Here is a 23,410-nt window from a genome sequence, read left to right on the forward strand (position 1 = left end):
TCTAGGTACATCCAATTCAATATTGGATAGCGAACATCGGATATGATAATAGTCATTTTCATGGGGTCTTAGTTTTAATGATCAAATTCATATATTCCCAACAATATGTTCGATTTCCAAACATATAACTAAAATGCATTCGTTAAAGTTACTGCATTCTCAACATCATTATGTTCCTACCTAAAAAATACAAACTACTATGTCGAAAACCATTCACAAACAATATTTATGATGTAAACTATCTGTAGAATCTATACTCGAAGGCTCATTTTCATCATATTGAAAATATTCCTCGCATTTGCAAAAAATGGTTGCTGCTGATATTAATATTCTGTGAATTACCTTACCAAAAAAAAAATATTCTGTGAATTAATATTCGAGGACTCTTAGATTTATCCAAAAGGACCAAAATTTAAGTAGACTAATGCGTGAAAATTTAGCTAGAACACTTAAGTATTTAGAATCAATTAACGATAGCGAATTCAATTAGGAAACTGCTACTTTTAAGTTTTACCATAATTTCAAGAGCAAATCTATTTTCAAGCGTCTATTCTAGTTTGGTTTCTCTACGTTCAAGTTTTACCAAGCAATTCGACAGAAAACCTATTTTTAAGAAAAATCTAAAAAAAGAGCATTGTCCCTAGACCATCAACGCCAACCCATAATTAACTACCCGAAACCACTAATTAGTATATAAGCACCCGCCCTGGAGATCACTAATTCCCATCAAGCATCCAGAAATCCGCAATGGCCATCTCCAACAAGGCGTTGGCTCTTTGCATCATCGCCTTCGTGGTGTGCTCATTCGCGGCAGACAATGTAGCAGTCGAGGCGCGGACGATCGATTACGCCGCCATACAACATGGGGGCAGGGCGTACTGCAAGGGCGCCAATTGCTTGCCCGCTCCATCCAACGGTTACGATCATGGTTGCGAGAAGGCCAACCGATGTCACGGGAAAAAGTGAATCGATTTCTCGAGTAAAAGTAAAATAGGGCATTTCTAGTACGTGGGGAACCAGAAGGCCCTCAAGATTGTAACGACCAATCCAAGGTCAAATGTGAAATCATCGATTTTGATCTCCAAATCACTTTCCCTATCGTGATTGCTATCTTCAAGTTGCTTGATCTGCTTACCGCGATGTATTATTGATCTCGTCCACATTCATCCTTCTTTAAGAATTATCCGGAACAAGTTACATGGCTAATCTCTAATTAGCTGAAACAAATAGTTTGCAATGTGCAAAATGTAAGTCGTAGAAGGTAGATAATGATAATTCACTTCTATTCCAATATATTGCTTAGATTAGTTCAATTTAAACGGTGAATATTGAATAATAATTACCTCCAATTTAATTGATTAGACTGTACAAATGATAAGGAGATGCACTTTTGCTATGCCTCTTTGCAGAGAGCGGAATTCAAACCCCGCATCTATAATAGTAAAGTCTCCACCCTCAATTCTTTTACCAGCAATGCCGCATGTCTATCGATCAATGTGAAGATATTCCGAGCACCAGAAGAATATTGCAGGCAGAGCATTAGTAGAAAATGTTTTATTGAAAAAAAAATTAATAAATGGCAAAGAAAATAGAGAGAGAATTTGAAAAAAAAAATAATAAATGGCAAAGAAAATAGAGAGAGAATCTGGTAATTATAGAGTACAAAAGTCCTACAGAAAGATCAGTGAGATCGAGCTCGCACTTGCCCCACGTGGCATCGTCTCACTGGTCAACGATTCCGATCAATGAAAATTCGGGTGAAACTCGTCCCCTGCGACCTACCGACCATCAAACTCTCTCCCTCTCGGATCGTAACGAAACTCTCAGGTAGACGAAGAGGAAGAAGCTGAATCCATGTCTGCTTCGAAGCTTCAAGCTCTCTGGAACCATCCGGCCGGTCCCAAAACCAGTGAGTCGACTCGTTCCCACCGCCCGGAACCACCGCTCTCTGTTTTGACCATTCGTGCCGTTTGTGGCGTTTCGGCCGTCTGATTCCCGTTGTGTTTTATCTTTGGTCTGCGATTCTATCGAGACCCATGATTCCTTGTCGTGTTTCTGCTTTAGCTCGCATTCGTCTGCGATGATTTAGTTCATTTGCGCTTGTTTTACACGTGCTTTCACTGAGGAGAAATGATAATAAATTAATTTAACTAGGGCTAGAGTGGATAGATGCAAAATTCGTCAATTGGGTAGATGCAGTTCGGCTAAAGTTTTGGTTTTGTAGTTCTGAAGGTTGAATTCGACTCTGTCTAGAAACGTTGAATAACATCTGTTGAGGTGTTTTCAGCCTCACTGAGGGAGATGAATATGAATTTCATACATTCGAATTTGATTAGAATTGTTAGAGACGGTTAGGTTGAGTTGTTCCTTCGCCTGTTGATTGTAATTGGTTGTGTTGTGCTGCGTCTTTGGTGCAAAGAGACTTCTGTTCATCACCCTGTCAATGCAGTTCACTTCTGGGCGCCGACGTTTAAATGGGGCATCAGCATAGCCAACATTGCTGACTTTTCTAAACCACCAGAGAAGCTCTCTTATCCTCAGCAGATTGGTATGTATTTGAAATTTTTTTACATGTACACAATTGCTCATGTCTTATCCTTATAAGTGGCTTTCCAATTGTTGGTATCATTTTATGATCCACATAGAAAATTGTAGGCTTTGTCTCATGTGGTTGCCGCATTGTGTGCAGCGGTCACTGCCACTGGCATTATCTGGTCACGCTACAGCACGGTGATTACTCCTGTAAGTATCTGCAGAAAATCAATTGCCTTTGCTGGATATGCTGACTGTATGCTGTATAACATTGGCAATTGAGATCGACAATTTGGATCATGTTCTTGTCCTCGAGAATGAAAATGAAGCTGTGTATTCCGTGTTCGTTTGTATCCACGACAATGAGGATGAGGATAGATAGTATTACATGGATAAGTCTCTTAACATAAATGGCACTGTTAAGGTTAAGATGATTGAAGCTATCTTTCATTACTTTGAGTTGGGTGTCTCATATTCAAGCTCTCAAACACTGATCACAGAATGAGAAGCCCTTGCTGGCTCGCAGAGATTGTTGTTGCTTCCCTTTGTTTCTGTCAGCTCTAAATGTTGTTGTCATTTTCTTTGGAGGAAAAATGGCCACGGTACTGAACAGTGTTTTTCCTACTAAATTACAGAAAAATTGGAATCTCTTCAGTGTAAATGTTGCTATGGCTGGGACCGGCCTCTATCAATTAGGGCGCAAAATTCGGTAAGTTTAGTTCTTTCTTTAATGTAGAAGTAGGTCGAAAGTTCTGATATAAGTTAGTTTTTGTGACCGTCTCATCATTTTTAGGTGTAGAACCATTGAGTATGCCAAATTTCCTGGTAATGTTTTTCGTCTATCGATTCGGAATAAGGAATAATATAACAAATAATCAACTATATAATTAGCAAATGAAATCAGTAACTTTCTATACATTGAGGTGGATCCTTTCCCGGTCTATCACTGGATACATGGTGTTAAGGCCTCGTCTGTTTACTGATGTGGAAGCCTATGCAGCCATCCTTCTAAAATTTCCGATATATATGCCAATTAGAGGGAAAAAATGTGTAGACATTTGTCATAATGTCGTTGCGGCTCTATTTCTACTTCTCAGCTCTCCCACATATACAAACTAGCTTGATAGTCTTCTGCTATCTATACTTCAATTAATCACTTGAGGTTTCTTCAATCTAGATAGATTGTCATGAGAAGATGTAAAAACAACCCGGCCATGTCAGTAAACCCTCAAAAGCTTAGTGGTCTAGTTCTTACGCCGAATCATACTTCCAGTAATGATCGTTGAATTGCTTCACTCCTGGGCATTCCACCCATCTGCTTTGTGGTTCAGGCATAAAAAACTTCTCCTGAGCTTCTTATGTCCTTGTTTTCCAGGCATGACTACCTCTCGGATGCGGAACCAGCCGTTGCCAAAGAATGATGATGAAAAACATGTCGAACGGGCCAGTGCTCGGAAGACCCTCTCATTTCTTCCTCTCTTTTGCAAGATCATCTCCACCTTGATGCCTTTGCCTTTCTGTTTCTGTGGTTTTGAGTTCTGCCATGTCTCTCATTCTCACTGCACTTATCATTCATAAAAAGTTTGGCATGACGGAATACCGGTGGATCCCTCTTTGATTAGTGAAATCTGTTCTTCTTACTATAAATTTCATATGTTAAGAACCGATCGGTTCCTATTCGTGACATCCAGTGACTTAGTGAGAACAATCCGATTACGCTCATTACGCATCCCAGATTTCGTGGTCTCTTTATTTTCTTTCCGGTGCATTGACTGAAGTAAATAGCGGTTGACGAAATGATGTGCCACGGTACAGATCGACGTACTGATATGTACATCGCCACAGAGTTCACATGTCGAGAGTCGAAAGCCTTTGTTGATGCATTGCACAGCTCAATCTTTGGAAAGGTCATCTCAGTCTGTGTGTGAATCTTCTTCTTGGTTTCATGTCATTCTGGTGTGATGAAACAAAAGCCCTTTTTTGCGAAATTAATTCTTATGACTCCTCTAATTATAAATTAATCAGATTTCCAAAACACGTGTTCAGAGATTTGAGAGTTCATGGACTACGTAAGGCGAGGCCCAAGCCCAAGCCGAGGATGGTCTTATGTCAGGAACGGCGTGAGATGAACGGCTACGATCTCTCCTGCCTCGGACATAAAAACCCATTTGCTAGGGTTTATGAAATGGTCATATCTTCGTCTTCTTCTCGCTCCTCTCTCTCTCTCTCTCTCTCTCTGGTCTAACATTTTGCTTTCTTCTCTGGTTTTGCTTGCTCCCTTCAGCTCTGGTCCATCTGAGATCCGAGGCTACATGTACCGAGATGAGGGCGTGCGATCGATTCGACCAGTGCCCTCGATCTTGAATCTGCCAAAGCGGCTGTAGCAACATCCAACGCCTCAGAAGTTAACTGGCCGGTTATTGTCAAACCTCCGTCGACAAATCTGCTTACCGAACTTCTTACATTCCTTCCGAGTTCCCGAAGTTTTAACGTCAAAATCCAAATTTTTCTTCTGCAAAAAGAATTCCTTTCTTGTTTATGTAATTAGAGAAGGGGGAGAAGAGGAAAAGGGCATGCGATTTAGCCTTTTTTAAGAGGCCCTTCTCTTACATCGAATCTGCATTTTTGTTCGGGTCACCTTCCAAGCGAAGCTGCTTCAAATTCCCCAGCAGTTTTTGTGTCTATCGGTGGCTATAAATCATTCGAAATCCATCTGCTTTCGCTCTTTCCCATTTTGCCGAGCTCGACCACCCGATTCCTTTGAAAGGCACTAGCTTTTCGAGCGGTTTCAGTTCTGGACCGAACTTTCTTGTCCGAAATCGCGGACAAAAAACAAGAATCTCGGTGAATTCGTGCCAGGAATGGTTTAATTTAGTTGACAAATGCCTCCTGTTTCTGCTGTTTTGGGAACTAAATTGTCGAAACCCCACGAAGTTTAAAGTACAAACCCAACAATGCTAGCGAAAAAGTCCGAAAATTTATCATTGAAGTGAGATTAAATTTTACAATTTTTAAAAAGTGCAGTTAAATTTTCAAATTTATAAAAAAGTTAAATTTTTTTCGGTGGTTGTAATTTTTGAAAATTTAGAATGGTAAATTTTAAGATTTGATTGTATTTTTAGAAAGTTGTAAGATTTTATTGCATTTTTGTGGTATATTTTATGATTTTAATGTATATTTTAAAAGTTTTGAGACTTAATAATTGCACTTATCCCTTATTTTTATTTTGAAAAAATGTTTTCCAATACTGGGTTAAACAGCCAAGATTATCTGACCAACCAAAAAAAATAGCCACGATTAGGAACTTGGGAAGCGAATAAGAAAAAATAAAATTCAGGGTACGGAGGAAGTACCGGAAGTCGTGCTCTGACTGGTCATTGGACTAAGATTTTGAGCATGAAATGGAAAATAATCTGATTAAAATTTCCAATCAGGACCCTGCACTTGATCTAATTTACAGTTTCTACCCTTTGTCCGTAGCAATGTGTTAACATTATGCATAGCAACACATGATCCTGATGAATATACATATATGTGCACAAAAAACAGAGACTCCCTCCTTCCCCTTAGCAAAAGAAATCGGATCCCGTCGGTGCAGAGGGTCGACCATCTATGTTTCAAGGGTCCGAGATTGGCTTCTTGAAATAGAGCATGTCGACCCGTCGGCGCGAAGGTTCAAATTATGGACATAGGGCGTCGACTCCGCTTGCTTAGGGTTCCAATTATAGTTCTTGAAACAGCAAAGGTCCAACCTCCCTGCAACATGATCAAGCTCCAACTTCTGACCGAGAGCTCGGAGGAGATCTTGAAGGAGTCGGTGAAGAATCTCGCTATATACAGAGATTGTCCATGGAAATCTCCCTATAGAAAAAAATCCTATAAATGGAGAGAAACTTCAATCATCTGAAGAAGCAAGCCTTAACTGATGCCACGGCTCGAACTAGAGATGCAAGCTGGTGTCGTGGCCGTCGAAATCCGCGGTTAAGTTCCCAGTCATTCTCGACCTAGTCTTTCTGGCGAAATCCTCGCGACAAAAACAGTCATTTATTACTCTAGAGGCCTCGAATCCGATGAGATGTTTTGCAACTGGACCGTCCCGAGATATGACTTTGCCGTCTGCGCTCGGAACCCTATTGGTGGTCCGCTTGTAGGAGCTGAACCACTTGTTCTGCATGTAGCCATTTTTCCTCCATGGAGGCACTAGCAAGTCCCTCTTCTTCAAGGACTGCCTTATCGCCGTGCTCATTATCCTCACCACTTGCTTCAACTCCTCGGGCCGGCCAATGAATATCGGAGGAAATAATCTGAGCAATGAAGCCATGCCATCGGTCCGGCGAGCGATTTCGAATTCTCCTGCTAGGGACACCTCAATGATGTAGCGAGTATCGTCTACATTGATGTCTATGTATTGGTAATCTCCGGCCGGTAATCGCCCAGTCTTCTCCCATCTAGATTTGCAGAGACCTGGTGTATATCGATGTAGGAATTAGACACCAACATTAAACGATGTCCTATGGTGCGTATGGTGTTGTCGTTCAAATGCTCCGTAATCTATTGTTTATAGCTACTCCAACAAATTATTACTCTACTACTTCAGATTAATAAAGCAATGGAGTTGATCAAATCAACAACAAGAAAACATAATTAATTTGTTTAAGAAATATACTAACCGGCGTCAATGCCTCTCTCGCGAAGACGAGCCATTAACCGTCGCTTAAAATCATGCGACGGCATATCCACATGATCCCTCCCGATGAACTCGCAAGCAAGCTCAACTTCGGCTCCAATCCTCGCCTTCACTTCGTCACCATTGTAATCCGTCGCGAGAATCTCCTCCAACGTCTCCCTGGCCGGCGACTCATCGGAATCGGACAGACAATCATCGAAATTATTGCCCTCACACTCCTCCTTCATCAACTTCTCATCATCACAATCCTCTTCAGCTTCGACCTTTCCTTCTCTCTCCATGAACGACATCACCAGATCAGAGAGATCGGCGAAGCTCTCCGATGACGGCGAGTGCTCACTCCCGCTGCTCTCGCAGAGGCGAGCCGCCTCGTCGAAAGCGGCAGCTACTCTCTTGAACTTGATGGGCGATACTTTGGCCATACTTTTCGATCGGAAATAGGGATGTGCTTGGTTGTCGATATCGCTTCACTGTTGCCGGTGCTCTTTTTGAGAGAGAGTGATTGAGAATGAAAAAGATGAAGTGAGATTAACATTCCCAGCTGTTATATAGAAGATTAGCTTGTGAAGCGGCTTCTGGTAGATTTGGAAGGTCGTGAATTTTATTTTATGTTTTTGGATGAAGAAGAAAAGACAAATTAACGATAGTTCTTTGCATAAGAAATGGAAGAGATAGATGTATGTAGTTGTGATTGAGGTGAGATTCAGATGTATCTACTCGTGTTCACGTCCACGTACATTCATGGTTTGGTTTGTCAAGAATGAACCGGGTCGAGCTGCGGCTAATCGTCATGTGCCTTTTCATTTCAATTATGTAGCTCAAATCAATCAAAAGTTGACTGGTAGGTCCTCACTCCAATCACGATGCGGGAACATCGAATTCTATTGAAGGGAATTAACTCACAATCCCTGTTCAAATCTCATCAATCAACTAGAGCAAAGGGGAGATTTCAGCCATAAGATGATCCTACGGTCCAACGAAGACAGGGCGTTCATGATGAAGTCGGTAAAAATTGAAGAGTAAAGGCTAATTCAATAGGGTCATCACTAAGGGTTGTTTCTTAATTTGAGTAGAGTTCCCAGTTTAAGTAGGTTTCCTAGTCTAAGTAGGCTTCTCAAGTTAGTCCGTCTATCAATAGGATGTGTATTCTTAATTGCAAACATTCACAATTGAATTTGAAAAATACATGAGAACTCTTCTCAGGTGAGTGATTCTTTCGGTTCTTTATTCATGTTAGAAAGCCTCAATTCTGCTGTGGTGAACTTAAATTAACTCTTCTATCCTATTGTTTTGTCCCCTCAAATACACCAAACACTTTCATTCATCGGCAACTTCTCTCAAACTCACCATGTATCAAGTTGATATCAAAGCTTCTAGGTGGAACATGTTTTGGGCGAACCCTTCTATTCTCCATTTCATACTTCCATTCTAGATGTGACCCTAGCTGTTCAAATTATCCATTTAAAAGAAGAAGAGGGGGGGCGCTCGATGCGACCGCGAAACTAGAATGGAAACATATGAATTTGAAGGTAGTCCCAATCGAGATGAATTTCTCGAATGGTTGTATGTTATTGAACAAGACTTTGACTTCAAGTCATACTCGAATGAAAATTAGAGCATTGTTTGATTTTAAATTTAAGAAATATGATTCACTTTGGTTGGAAAACTCGACAAACTACCAGAATCAAGATTACAAGAAAAAGAGGTAGGGTCACAAGTCTAGGAAAAAGATAAAAGAAGCTTAAGACGAAGAGGTATTTGCCTAGCGGCTATGAGCCCGACTTGTTTCTGAAGTTGAACTCTCTCCATTAACATGGGATGAGAGCATCGAGGAGAGTACAAGGGAGTTCGAGCAACTCCTTATGAGGTGTGATGTACATTGTACCAGAGATGCAAGAGAGTACCATTACTTGCCTCCTCTTAGGATTGAACAATGTGCTTTAAGTGTAGGCATTTGCCAGTTAGATTGTCCTAATCGAAGTCTTATAACCCACACGAAATTGAGAAAATTGATTCAGAATTCCAAGAGGCTAAGTAAGGATCAAACCGAGTTGGGTTCGGAGCCGAGAGCAAGATGACATCGTGGACCAAGCTGATGAAGATGAGATGCTGATCATGGGGAGGGCACACCATAGATGCCCCAAATATGCAAGAGCAAAGGAAAAACACCTTTCAAATTCATTTTACAGTTAATAGGAGCTTGTGTAAGCTGATCACGGATGGTGGGAGCTGCACCAATGTGGCCTCCGCAACTTTGCTAGAGAAGTTAAAGCTATCTACTCTAAGCATCCTTAATTGTACAGGCTTCAATGAGTTAGGAAGGGAAGTGATCTCCAGGTAACCACGGAAGCCCTTTTATTGTTTTCAATCGGTTAAAGTTGTTGAGGCTAATAATACAACCTAACATGGGTTGAATAGGTCGATTTACGAAAATTGACGAGGCTAATAATACAACCTAACATGGGTTGAATAGGTCGATTTACGAAAATTGACGAGGAATAACTCAAGTTAATTTTGATAGATGCAATAACAAATTAATAATATCATATGCAATATGCTACTGTCAAATAAATCACGAAACAAGTAAGGAGCCAAAAGATGATGCATGTAGATGTTTATAGTGATTCGGCTTAGATCAAGACTAAGTGTACTCTCCTAGACTAATAAACACCAATAGGCTAGAATCTACAAGTAATCTTGTGAGTGGTTATGATAAAGCACGTGCCGCTCCTATCCAAAGCTGATAAACCCCATTACCAATAAACAAGCATTGCTCTCACACATATTACAACGAGTAATATCGACTCTCAACGGAGTGATTACGCATACCACGAGAGAAAGAGAGAGAGTACATTAGAAATAATAAACCTTTCTCTTCTTTTTTTTTTTTTAATCAACTAACAAACCTTCTTTGATTAGGTACTTAAAAGAGACACTTGCTAACAAAATCCTATTTTAAATAATGGTTCACATGGAAGAAGCAAATATTGCAGCAATTTTTACGATTTTTTTTTTATCCTCGGAAATTTCCTCAAAATCTAAAGATTGCTACCAACTTTATATATTCCTCGCAATTGTCATTTTAAGTCTTCAAAAACCTATGCATTTGTCAGGGGTGTTCGGAGTGGATGAAATATATGTCCTATCCTGGAACTACCTTATAGATATGGTTCCTAGTTTTCGGAACCTGGAACCGTCCTATAGGATCTTAGAATTAAGTGTTAAATCCTAGTAAAAAATGGGTTGGGATATGTCGAGATCCTGCTGATTTTTACATTTTTTTTGTGTCTGGTTCTATCCTATTATACAAGACATGATATGTGTACATGTTGCGAAATCCTACTCCCTCCTTATGACTTCCCACCCCACTCCTTCCTGAAGGTGAGGATTCGAACTCCCTACCTTCATCTTTCCAAATAAGAAGAATGGCCACTGGGGCAACCTTCGGTGATTTCTACATTGATGTTCTAGTAGTTTGCAACATATCGCAATCTCCATCGTATATAAGTTACATGTTGATTTCAAAAGTTACTAATTAAAATTCTTTTCTTACCATACAAGCGTGGTCTAGGATGAAAGTCTCATTCTTTCGAGATGATTACCAAAATAATCCTAAATCTATTATAATTGTGCCAATTTAGTTCTAAATCTTCTTTGTCAAGTTAGTTCTAAAGTTAATCAAATCCAAACATTACCACTAATATATGAAGGTAATTTCCTTTCTCCAACCTCAACTCAGTTCGAAAAAGACCCGGTCGGCAAAGGGATTGCAGGTAGATTATCAACTAATGCCACTTATCAACAACTGCTTCTCATGGAAACAAGAACAAGAGACAATAAATATGTCATTTTGAATTGTCTTGATGCTTCCGATAAAAAAACAAAAATCGTCTTGATGCTCGGTGGGTGTTTCCTGCAGAAAACTGCGTATGGTACCATTCTTGGGTCTGCTCGGACTTCACAGCAAATTAAAAATCAGTCGTAGCTTCAAAAATGGGAAAGACACTGACCATGCACAAGCAGGGGTAAAGGTGTCATTGCGGTTCGTAGTACTACCAAGACAGTATCTCACTATCTCCTCTCCTCTCTTCTTCGTTTCAGAAAAGCTTCAGAGAGCAAGGAACAAAGCTGGAATACAGACCCAGAAAGTTCTCAACCATGTTCAACCCCAGAGCCTCGAGATAAGGCATTCCTTTCAAGCTGGGTAAAGTTTTGATGGTGGCTCTGCGATCTTCTATGTTCTTTCTCGGCTCTGCATCTCCTCATCATCATCGAGTCTTTGCATAAAGGTGCCATTTTTACTTGCATTTTTTGTTTATTTTCGACTTTTTCTTGGTGTTTTTAGGTATTTTTCCCGCATGTTTCAGACTAACTCCTTCCTCCCATTAGATTTGTGGGGATTGTTGTTTGTCTTGTCATTTTTACTGCTTTTCACGTTCTGAACTTGAAAAATACTGGTGATTACCTTGCTAAAGTTTCAATCTTTCTCCTTAACCGATGGATGGGGTTTCTGTCTCTTACATTTCAAAAGCCTGTTTTGCCCGAATACCTGTGGGGATTGGGACTTCATGGTAGGAGCTAGTTATGTCATCAGGCATTGAATTTTAGCATTATGCTGTAAGGGTTTATCTTGTTCTGAGATGGCATTTTCCTGCTAGGTCGCTGCTTGTCGTGTTAACTAAGTAGCATTATGGAGAAGGGGAAGCAAGCAACGGGAAACGATGTTTCGAGTGAGAAGGCAATGAAGATGACAACTCTCTGCCCATACCCTGTCGAGCCTAATACTGTGGGTGAAGGTTTGCCTTATGCTCCTGTAGATTGGCCAAATCCTGGCGATACTTGGCGTTGGTGGGTCGGCAGCAGGACCTATCGTTCTGGTATCTATCAAGACAGGTCCTTACGTCCTCCAATGTGTCTCTGTGCCCATGGCAGTAGATCTGTATTTAAGAGCAAGTCTTCGTTCAGAGGCTACATCTCTTCGCAGTTTCCGAATGCAGATGTTGAGGAGTTATTTGCTTCTTTTATCTGGAATGTTCCCTCTACGAAACAGCGCCAGAGCGAAGGTGAGGATTAAGGCTTACATGGTTTTGGTTATGTCGTTACTATCCTGTCATTCAATTCGGAAGTCCAATGTTTCTGAACGTGGAAGATCTTTTTGATGGTCATAATGTTTGTATAAGCTCTAGTCTGCAATCACTTGGCTGTTCGTCTCTTTGGTGAGTTATGGCTTTACCTTCGATTAAAAAGTAATGATTAGGAGATTTGATCTTTATGCAATAGAAGATCCTACAGAAAACAGGAAATTTAGACAGTCTAAAGGAGCTTGGAAAGCTCAGAAATGCCACGTATATCAGAACAACTTTTAGTAAATTTAATCACAAAGGATAAGGATGAGCCCTGCTTAGGGTTCACTATGCCTTCCGTAATCTAGGTAACTGCTAGTGCATAACAATAAGGCTTAGAAAATTTAAGGACTCGGTCGTTTGCCACTTTTGATGGACCCATTTGCTAATTCTCAGTGGTAATAGATCTTATTTATGTATTCTGGTTTAATGACTTTGTTATTGGAGAAGTGTATACCTGTTGCCATGAACGCATAAAGATTGTTGAGCCGAGACAAGCAAAATTTAAGATACCTTCAGCTTCTTGGTTGTCCCAGTTATTTTTGGGTCACTCTGATATGCAGATTTGCATCCAGATATCTTTGCACAGGTACCACCAGTTGAAAGTGCATCTAAGAGGATGAAAGAAGCCCCCTGTACTTCCAAGATGACGAAAAAAGTGAGACCAGCTATGTCGCAAGCCTTCCCTAGGCGCAGAATGCGACACAGTTACAAAACACCAGCTCAAGCCAACACTGGAAATGAGTTTGTAATTGACTCGTGTTCGCTAACGGATGATGCTTCAAGTAACGGAAGTGGATATTCAGAATATGGCTCTGAAACGCAAATTGACCTTGAGGAGTCTGCTTCTGACCAAAGTCTTGGGTCCAGATTCTATGCATCCAAGGATTTTGAGGCACAAGATGTTGATGACTGTTTAAAGTCCATGGAACATATTCTTTCTCAGCCAAATGTTGAAGCTCAGGTGTGGACTCCTTTCACTTACGTAGGTCCTGATATGGCAGAGGAAATGGCTACTCACCGCAAGAAGCTTTCTTCCATTCTAGCCCTGGATTTCTCATGCTTGCTATCCTCAGAGTGCCTGGAAGAGATTAGTTATTCAGTTGAGAAGCTCATGGCCGATCCCATCTTGACAGTCGATCAATTGCTGAAGTTGAAGTCGGTTGAAGAAATCCCCAAAGCACGCGAGGTTTTCCTGCGAACTAAGGCGATTGTGGAGCAGGCTACCAAATTTTTTGAAGATCTTCGGGCCAAGAAGGACAAGGTTTCTTCTCTTAAGAGGGAGTACAGTGAGCTGAAGAAGGAAGCAGGAGCACTGCAGTTTCAGATAGAATCCAAGTCACCTACTGTGCGAGAAATAGATGAACAAATTGCACAGCTTCAAGCTAGGAAAGCTGAACTTGCTTGTGACATCAAGTCAAAGAATAAGGCAAAAGATCAGGTGGTTGCTGAGCAGAAGATCATGGCGAACTCTACATCAGCTGTCATGCGAGACATCCAGACTGCTGTTGCTGAAATCCCATTATGGGAAATGAAGAAGAAACACGCCGAAAAGCGAATGGCTGAGATTCTCGCCAGGTATGCGCCTCTCAAAGGTTTCTCCTTTGAGAAGTCCGGCTGAAATTGAGCTCTCGCACAACAGCTGATGATTTCAGCGGTCACCATGCTTCGTAGCCTTTGTGTTTCATTCCTTACTTTGGAATTTTCTGTGTTTTCTTAGATTGACGTGGATAGGAAAGGTTAGTTCAATCAGTTTAACAGGGTCACCATTTGTGTCATGTTAAGTGCTAGCATTAACGGAAAGAGCTGCTAGTAAAGACTCAATGTGAATCACAAGTCACAGCTCATCTCTCTGAAATTGTTTCTGTTCGACTACTTTGCCTCTATTTTGGCACTTCTCATGCTGTTGTTTGCAACTGCATCCACAATCAGTCAATTAATGCGCGAGAAAGGGATACAGTCCAATTTGGCTTGCCATGGCAAGTGATTCATCAGCTTGGGTCACCAGTTTGTGACAAGTCTTGCTTATCCTGAACCAGAAAATCTAATAATTCGGCTTATCCATCTGCTAGTCTTTGAACTTGAAAACTCTTTCTACTGCACATGCTGCGAACTAGCAATAAAATGTATGATTAGACTTGGTGATTTTTTTCTCTTTTTGTTTTGCCAAAGGCTACTTGATTCAAGTTCGCTCATTGCAAGAACAGGTTTCTTTTCGTGTCAAATTGTTGATTCTGTTTGTTAATCTCTGAAACTTAATTCATTATTTCATGCCACGAATCTCTGGGACAAAAGAAAATTAGGAGTCTGCTTCACATCTTAGCATCTTTACAATCATCTTCGACTGTAATAATTCTAAGACTTGTGACCTGTTACCATATTGTGTGGGACAGACAAAGAAATCATTTCAACTTTTATAACTTCAAATTGATTGATGGCATGTGTAGTAATCAACTATTTTAATGATGTCAAATGCACATGTTATACTAATGCAAGGACATAATTTCTTTTCTACTTAGTGCTTACTAGTGATAATCGATTCTAGGGTGAGCGGCTCCCATCCCGAGATCAGGAACCGTCCACTAAAGACCGGTTCCACGAAACGGTAACCGGGAACTGCCTACTGGTTCCATGGATCCATCCGGGAATCGGACAGCTAGGCCGGTTCGATTTTTCGGGTGGATATATGGAGCCGGTCTACAATCACTACAATGTCGCACGGGTCTCCTCTCTATTTGCTAAGAGACGAAAAACACCCTATTTGTGCTCGATATGTTCGAGTTACTGTTGTCAACACTTCATTTAGGATGCCCTTATCTCTCTTTTGTGTTGAATTAATAAAATCCTTTAGAACCCAGGAGCTTCATAATTAAACTTTCTAAAAAATTTCTATTATCCCGTGTAATGCAAATGCAGTTTTTCAATGTAGGCCGATCAAGAAATTCCGTAAATGTAGTTGACACTCAATTGCAATAAAATTCTATGAACTGCTAAATGACAAGTCTGTATAGCAAAATATTATCCAAACCCCAAATCTACATACACTCTAACTGAGATAGCAATGAATTGAGAGAAAATAATTGCGCAAAAAAGGGGAAACAGAGGGCTTACTGTTCTTAATAATACTGAGTGTAATTACCCGAATATGAGAGAGCTTATATCAAGTGTCAAGTGGATATACATACATGTGTGTGTATCGGTCCGGTCCGGTCCGGGTTCTTAATTCCACACTCAGTCCGGGAACCAGACCGGTACTAAACGGTCCCAATTTATTGGAGCCAAGAACCAGACCGATGCCCATGGGAACCGCCGGTTCGGCCTGGTTCTAAGTGGTTCGGTCTGTTCTCGATTCTTTTGCACTCCCATAGTGTTGGCCAAGTTTTTGGTTCAATATATGAACAAACTTAGGTAGCTATCTATTATGGTTTAGACTATGTGCCTACTATTTTGAAAATTAGGAAACACCTCAGTAGCGAAAGGAGTTCATTTAGCCTAACCTTTTTTTTTTTTTTTGCTTAATATACCGAGAGAGAGAGAGAGAGAGAGAGAGAGAGAGAGAGAGAATACGTTGGAAATAATAAACCTTTCTCTCTCTTTTTTTTATAATCAAATAACAACCTTCTTTGATTAGGTACTTAAAAGAGGCACTCACTAACAAAATCCTATTTTAACTAATGTTTCCCAGGGAAGAAGCAAATATTGCAGCAATATTTGCGATGCTTATTCTATCCTCAGAAATTTCCTCAAAATCTAAAGATTGCTACCAACTTTATATATTCCTAGCAATTGTCATTTTAAGTTTTCAAAAACCTATGCATGTGTAAGGGGTGTTCGGAATGGATGGAATATAAGTCCTATCCTGGAACTACCTCACAGATATGGTTCCGAGTTTTCAGAACCTAGAACCGTCCCACGGGTTCTTAGAATTAGGTGTTAAATCGTAGTAAAAATTGGGTCGGGATATGTCGAGGTCGTGCTAATTTCTACATGGATATTCTAGTATTTCGCAACACATCACAATCTCCATCCTATATAAGTTACATGTTGATTTCGAATGTTACTGATTAAAATTCTTTTATTTGTCTAACATATAAGCACGGTCTCTCTATCCATCGAATCGATCCCTTCCTGAAAAACTTCATCCCCGTTTTGGAAATAATAAATATTTATACGTAGGCTCTATTTGTCCGGCAAAAAACGAATGATTCAAAAAACATTATCGTATAAACAATCGCTTCTATTGTTTGAAATAATTAGCCGACCAAAAACTTTTCATTATGGACAACAATTTATGTCCAAACATTTTGGTGGACAATAAAAAACAATTTCCGTTCATTTTTCTAAGTGACAAAAACGATCATTTTCCGAAAATGATTTCCCCGAATCATTTATTATGCGCGAAACTGATGTACTTGAATTATTGTTAGAAAACGATTTCTACATTGGTATTCTCATATTTCGTACTATATCACAATGTCCATCCTATATAAGTTACATGTCAATTTTTAACTCTACTAATTAAAATTCTTTTCTCTGTTTGATTTAGGTGAATCGGGGAGCTCGAGCAGAAACGTTCTGCATTCAAAGCTGAAACCGCGAGAGCAACCAGAGAGTCACGGTCAAAGCGCTGAGCTTCAAGCTGCTGAAGCATCGCGTGCAGAAGCGGGACTCGAGAGAGCAACAAAGCGACGGCCGTACCTGTCGGCTCAAGAATCATTGCCTTGTCCGTAAGCCCCAAAATGGAAGAACCAACAACTCCGACCAGGGGCTGCCATGGCGATTTCGCATCTCTCCCACTGCAGTACCGTCCGTCTCTCACCTAGTACGAGGAAAGGAGACAAAAGCGAGGGCACACAGAACTCTTGGAGACTAATAATTCTCGTAGAATCTCATCAGCCTTGTTCAAACTCTCGGCTGTTTCTTGATGATCATCCTTTTTTTTTTTTTTTTGGTTCTTTGCTGATGAGGGTGATTTTTGGACTGATTAATCTGTTCATGCTTATGGCTGGGGCTAATCGGTTCCCAATCCGGTTCGGCCTCACCTCGAAATCGGGAACCGGACTGAAGGGATCAATTTCTAGATTTTAAAACACGGGCCGGACCTGTCCGGTTTTGGTTCCAGGCGGTCTAGTGAGACCGGTCGCATATGCTTGAATAATATATTCACGTTTTAAATGTATAGAAGTAACCCTAACAATATAAGAGTTTAAATGATTTTTTTGAGGAATTTTTTTGCAAATAAAATTAAAACTAAAAAAATTGTTGGTTCGATCCAAGCGGTCCATCCTTGGAACTGGGAACCGGGCCGACAATTACAGGTTCCATTTTATGGGACCAAGAATCGGATCAAACTGCCAATCATGTCCTTCTGTTGTTTTTTTGCTCACTCCTACTTACTGCCTAAAAGTTGGCTTCGACCCTTGAGGAGACACCAATTCGGTATTAATTCACCAGAACATGCGATAGTACAATCACTATCTAAAGGGTTGGACATACATTAGTCTCTAAAACAATATGGATGCCATTTTGTCACATTCCTTGAACCATTTGTCGTCCATAGATTACCATCTGTCCGATACGGTGTGTCTCGACCCATCAAAAGCGGCATGTACATATGGCAACATGAGCATTCAGGTACTTCTTTCACTTTTTCTCCTCATTTTCGGTGGTAACATAAGCAACGAAAGGCCAGTTTGGGCACAAAACCCGAACGCCCTGACCCGTTTGTCGTGGTGTGGACGAATTTTCTAGTGAAGCGGCAGACCAATCTCTTGATTCCTAGTCCTAGCTTCAACGTTTTCCCTGTTCACTTGTCCGGATTTTACCTTCTTTTCCTCGTTGTGTTCTGAGCATGAATGTGTGAAACTCTTTTGGCTTGTGCACTTCTGTTCCAACCGTTTTGTCTTCATCTGGAACGAACTTGACCCTATGGTAGCTTCATCTTAGGCTTAACAACAAGAATTCCAACGACCCGCGAGTAAGCCTCTGTAGTCCTTTCCGTCTATGTTTGTTTGCGTAAAGAACAGATTTTTCCTCCTCTTTCACTTTGGAATTTGAGAATTTTTCATGTTGAGTTCCTTATTAGTCGCATTACTTAAAATTTCCCTCAAGGACAATACTACAACGGACGTATCTGGAGGCTCGACATGTGACTCTTAAGAATTATCTGTGGGATGCTTCTCTTGCTAAAGTTCAATTCCTATCTCCCACAACTCTAGAGCTAGTGCGATTCCTAAACCTGGAGAAGTTCGTGAATCTCATGCAGAGTTGTGCGTAGACGAATTTGGTGACTATGTCAAATCCCCGGAGGATGTACTTTCTCGACCCCTAGATGAAGCCGAGATATTAACTCCTCCGCCTGATATCGGCTCTAATGTCGAGAAATGAAATGTCTGATCGTCACAAGAGGCTCTCGTCCCTCCTTACTTGGGATTTCCCTTCTTTGATCTCCCCGGAGGACCTAACGGAACTCAAGTACTTAGCAATCGGGCTAGTGAAGGACCTGACGCCGAGTGTTGATCTGCCGATGCAATTACAGTCGAGGAAATTCATCTAGTGGGTAGTGTTTTCCTTACAAAGCAAGGAAGCTGTCGAGAAATTTTCTAAATGACTTCAGGTAGAAAAGGATGAGGTATCCTCTCCTGGGGAAAAGCTCGCCGAACTGAAGAAGGGTGGAATCAAGCTGCAGTCAGGGATCGTTTCTGGATCATTAGAGGTGCAACAAATTGATGAGCAAAAATCTAAGCTTCAATCTAGACAGGCAAAACTCACCGGGTGGTATCGAGTCAAACAGAACGGAAAAGAATCGGCTTAAGCTAAAGAAACTGGGGACTTCCTACGAGCTCATCGGCTGATCCCTAAGCTAAAGATACTTAGGACTTCCTACGAGCGCATTGTACCCATTTCTCTATTCGAAAGACTATAATAGCTTTTCAACTAATAAAGTGATTTGCACTCTCTCATCTCTTTTATGTGGAACAAAAGAAAAGGCAAATTTGTTTGTTTTACAAACAAACTTCAACAATTTCATCTTCCGTAAAAGAGCCCCTAATCAATTTGAAACAAGACCAAGTAGGAGCATATTTTCTACAAAAGGAAGCTATGAATCGCATTTAATTTTCTCTTAGACACTTAGACTGGCCAAATCCAGGCAACACTTGGGTGTGGCTGGTCTAAAGGCAGACCATCACTTAAAAGTTGTATCTGTTCGCGATCTCTGGATGCCGATGTCGATACGTTCTTCGCTCCATTCAGCTAAAGGAAGGTTCCCTCAATGGAGCATCTGGGGAGAAGGGTGAGGATAAGCATTAAATAGTACTCATTCTCCCAACCGGTCATCATGCAAATAGTCAGCCCATGTTGAGTTATGTTGTTAGCCGACTCTTTATGTTTTCATTTCCCGGCGTGCATATATATGTTAATCAAATCCAAACATTATCACTAATCTATGAACGTAATTTCCTTTCTCCAACCCCAACTCAGTTCGAAAAGACCCAGTCGACAAAGGGATTGCAGGTAGATTATCAACTAATGCCACTCATCAGCAACTGCTTCTCATGGAAGCAAGAACAAGAGATAATAAAGATGTCATTTTGAATTTTCTTGATGCTTCCGATTAAAAAAAAAATCGCATCGATGCTCGGTGGGTGTTTCCTGCAGAAAACTGCATTAATGAAAAGCATGATACCTTCCTTGGGTCTGCTCAGACTTCACGGCAAATTAAAAATCAGTCGTAACCTCTAAAATGGGAAAAAGATACGGACTATGCACAGGCAGGGGTAAAGGGGTCATAGTGGTGAGGGGTGAGCAAACCGGATCGGATTGGTCCGAACCGGCCAGGTTGGTCCGATCCTTGAGAGGGATCTGGTCCCCAGTTTCATGGTGGATAGGATCGGATCGGACCGTCTAGAATATACATAATTATATATATATATATATATATATACAAGTAGAAAAAAAATTAGAGTCGTGGAATATAATCTTTATTTGCATGAAATGCACCAGATTGCTATATAGGACATGGTTTGCTTATTGTATAAGATGGAAGAAAGTTCCAGGGACTTCGCTTCTCTTGTGACGACGAGGCTCTGAACCATCGGCCGCGACCAAAAGGTGAGCTCGACTTTGCACCAATTACTGATTTGGGATGCCGGTGAACTTTTTAGGAACAACTGCATACTTAGCCAAAATAACTACAGAGAGAAAAAGGGGTGTTGAATACTGATTATTTTCGACCAAATAAAAAAAAATGTTGATTCTTCTATAGAGACACAATTTCATGTTGATTTGGGAACACTAGAAACATGCAGCATTTGACTCTTTTTCTCATGTTCTTGAACTTTTGTTATGAGATTTTGCAGTTCTAGGGTATGAGCTGGCACCATATGTTTGGACTGTCTTTTTTTTTTTTTTCCTAATTTAGTCTTTTCTCATAAGCACTCATGTGATGGTTGTATGATAGTCATATATATATATATATGTGTGTGTGTGTGTGTGTGTGTGTGTGTGTGTTTTATTAGGTTGGATGATTGAGATTGGAAGTGATTAGTTTAAATCCAAAGATTAGATTTCTATAAGCGGCTGGTGTGAGCGGTCCCACTAGAACATGACTAGGTCTGGACATAATAGCCTTTCTCGATCCTATCCGATCCCTGGTCCCGAAAATTTGGGGACCGAACCGGCTCGGACCATGCACATGGGCGGGATATTCTACAAGGTAGGGGTGTAAAAGTTCAATTCAATTTGGTTGTTTGAAAAACCAAACTGAACTAAATCATTAGTGAATATGTTTAAACCGAACCAATACTCGTCCTAAACCGAACCGAACCGAGAAACTCAATTTGGTTCGATTTCGGTAAAACTTTGGGGTTTTTTTTTTTTTTTTTTTTGTGGCTCCATATCTCACCCTTCGCAGCCTATATTGCATTTGAAATACAAGAGAGTAATCCAGCATTGTTTTTGTGGTTATTCTTAATCTATTATGGCTTCCATACGGTAGCCACCGGAGTATTCGATGTGACGACTGTTGTGTTCATCCAATTACTCGACCTCGGTTCAAATCAAAAGTGTAAGCGGGATCTCTTATTTTTGCTCTGTCACTGTAGAAATGGGATTTTTTGTGAGTCATAAACATATTTTTTTATTTGCTTATTTTCTGATTCCTTCAATTTTTTTTGTTTTTTCTTTCTTTCTTTACCTTCTTTTGGTCGAACGAGTCCAGCAAGGGTCGCCGACAAACCCTCGCTGGTTGCCAAGTGAGGCCATCACCAAATCTGGGTGAGGGTCGGGCCCTCGCCCGTGACCAGCAAGCGTCGCAGCCCTTACCCGTGGCCGGCGAGGGAGTCGCGGCCCTCACCCGGTGGTCGGCAAGGATCGGGCAGCCCTCACTAGGCTTTAAAAAAAAAAGAAAAATAATTCATAAATTTTGCTAAATTTGATTAAATATGGAAGTTTTTAGTAATATGGATCGGGTCTAGTATGGATCGTTAGATTTGTACTATATGAAAACGGGTCAATATGGGTTGGAACATATTCGACTTGACCCGATGGACCTTGTTTGACACCTCCAACAATTAGTATCCCTACAATAATTTACTTCAAATTATTTTTTCATCCCCAAAAAAAAAAAAAAAATCTCCTTCCATGACACATTTACCTGTCTCACTAAAAAATGCAAATTGACACCCTTGACCCAAATCTAACCCCTTTTAGCTTTACGTCCAATATACTGTCAAAGGCATATGTGTCGGCACACTTGGCAGACAACTGTAATACAGATTCAACGAAATGAAAAAGTGGAAAATTCACATGTGTTCACTTGTATGCATTTAAATAGAGGGTAAATTTTAGTTAAGCGTACCAATTTGAAATTTTTTGTGAGGCGTAGATTAGTTTGAAGTAACTGTATCATGCGGCACTGGTTTGGGATTTTTTGTTATGCAAAAAATAATGTGTCGTGGAAGTACTAATTTGAAATGACAAAAATTAGTTGAGGTAAACGTGTTACAAGTACTGTGAATTTAGAATTTTTTTAATGATATTGGCAGTAGCATTAACGTGATTTTAGGTGCTTAAATGCTTCTTTTATAGAGTCAAATCATCATCATGTCAGGACAAAATCTAAGATACTTTGGCTGTGATGGCATCTGCTTTCTTAAGTTTCCAGTGTGTAAAGTTAGACCATCTAGTCTAATCTGTGCTTTTGTCTCCATCTTTTTTGTTAAGCATTAACCATTTTCTTTGCCCTTTTGTACCGGCAATGGCGAAGTCGCCCCGTACACTTTGGGCCAAAGAAGTTTCTTTGGGATTTTTTCCAAGGCTTCAAGTCAAGCTGCATTTTGCCCCTCAATGAATGGTCTCAATCTAATTTTTAACCCTTGAGTTATATTCTTGTATCCCTCAAAACCCCCAATAGCTTGATCTTGTGTCAATTTAGTCCAAATTGTCAACAGCCTTTTTGCAGTTGAGGACATTGGTTATAGAAATTATGAACTTCCCATGCAAAGAGAATTATTGCTAGAACTTGATCTCCGATAGACCAAGTGAATCTCGGTAGTTATTAATAGTGGTCCTATTTGGGGCCCAGGACGTTTAATAGTTATGATTCTTATGGTCCATGATGGATTGGCCTATGTCAATGATTTCGAGACCTCGAGCCATGGGTGTCGGGTTCCGTTCCGAGCGCTGATATCTACTTTTATTTTGAAATTAGTTCCGAGTGTAGGTTTTTTTGTTGATTGTGAAATGATTCTCCATCGACAATGTTTATAAGGGACCCATATGCCGGAAATGAGGAAAATATTTCTCCGACTTGAAATTTTTCGTGAAACAGGTGGAGAATCGAACACAAACATTTCGTTAAGAAAGCTCCGATCACATTGATGGAGTGCTTTGCATTATATGCCAAAAGTGAATCAATACATCACTGCCATTTGTGCTGCCTACTTAAAAAGAAGTTCGTGTCTGTTAGGATCCAAAGTTGGGGAATCTATGCTTTGCATTATTTTTTTCCAAATGTAGGTCCAAATTTTTCAGGTTAAATACTCATGTATGCACGTGTGATCAGCCT

General features: G+C 40.4%; 3 protein-coding genes and 1 non-coding gene across 4 annotated transcripts; 3 read left to right on the plus strand and 1 right to left on the minus strand.

The window, feature by feature from the left end:
* Positions 1–1,747: 1,747 nt before the first annotated feature.
* Positions 1,748–4,151, plus strand: LOC115743003 (mitochondrial pyruvate carrier 4). Its single transcript, XM_030677578.2, has 5 exons — positions 1,748–1,909; positions 2,450–2,548; positions 2,690–2,742; positions 3,168–3,241; positions 3,908–4,151. The coding sequence occupies exons 1-5, from the start codon at positions 1,855–1,857 to the stop codon at positions 3,951–3,953; spliced, it is 327 nt and encodes a 108-aa protein (XP_030533438.1). The 5' UTR covers positions 1,748–1,854; the 3' UTR covers positions 3,954–4,151.
* A 756-nt stretch (positions 4,152–4,907) lies between these two features.
* Positions 4,908–4,999, plus strand: LOC115743009. The gene has a single exon (XR_004015628.1). It is a non-coding gene; the product is annotated as a small nucleolar RNA snoR109 (small nucleolar RNA).
* A 1,121-nt stretch (positions 5,000–6,120) lies between these two features.
* On the minus strand, positions 6,121–7,718 carry LOC115742865. Its single transcript, XM_030677385.2, has 2 exons — positions 7,203–7,718; positions 6,121–6,996 (listed from the first exon to the last, which is right to left on the minus strand). The coding sequence occupies exons 1-2, from the start codon at positions 7,639–7,641 to the stop codon at positions 6,473–6,475; spliced, it is 963 nt and encodes a 320-aa protein (XP_030533245.1). The 5' UTR covers positions 7,642–7,718; the 3' UTR covers positions 6,121–6,472.
* Positions 7,719–12,128: 4,410 nt separating this feature from the next.
* Positions 12,129–13,963, plus strand: LOC115742895. The gene is made up of 2 exons (XM_030677418.2): positions 12,129–12,282; positions 12,906–13,963. Exons 1-2 carry the CDS (start codon positions 12,129–12,131, stop codon positions 13,961–13,963), a joined length of 1,212 nt encoding a protein of 403 aa, XP_030533278.2.
* The last annotated feature ends 9,447 nt before the right edge of the window (positions 13,964–23,410 follow it).

The sequence above is a fragment of the Rhodamnia argentea genome, chromosome 9 (assembly GCF_020921035.1).
Source record: "Rhodamnia argentea isolate NSW1041297 chromosome 9, ASM2092103v1, whole genome shotgun sequence".
NCBI lineage: Eukaryota > Viridiplantae > Streptophyta > Magnoliopsida > Myrtales > Myrtaceae > Rhodamnia > Rhodamnia argentea.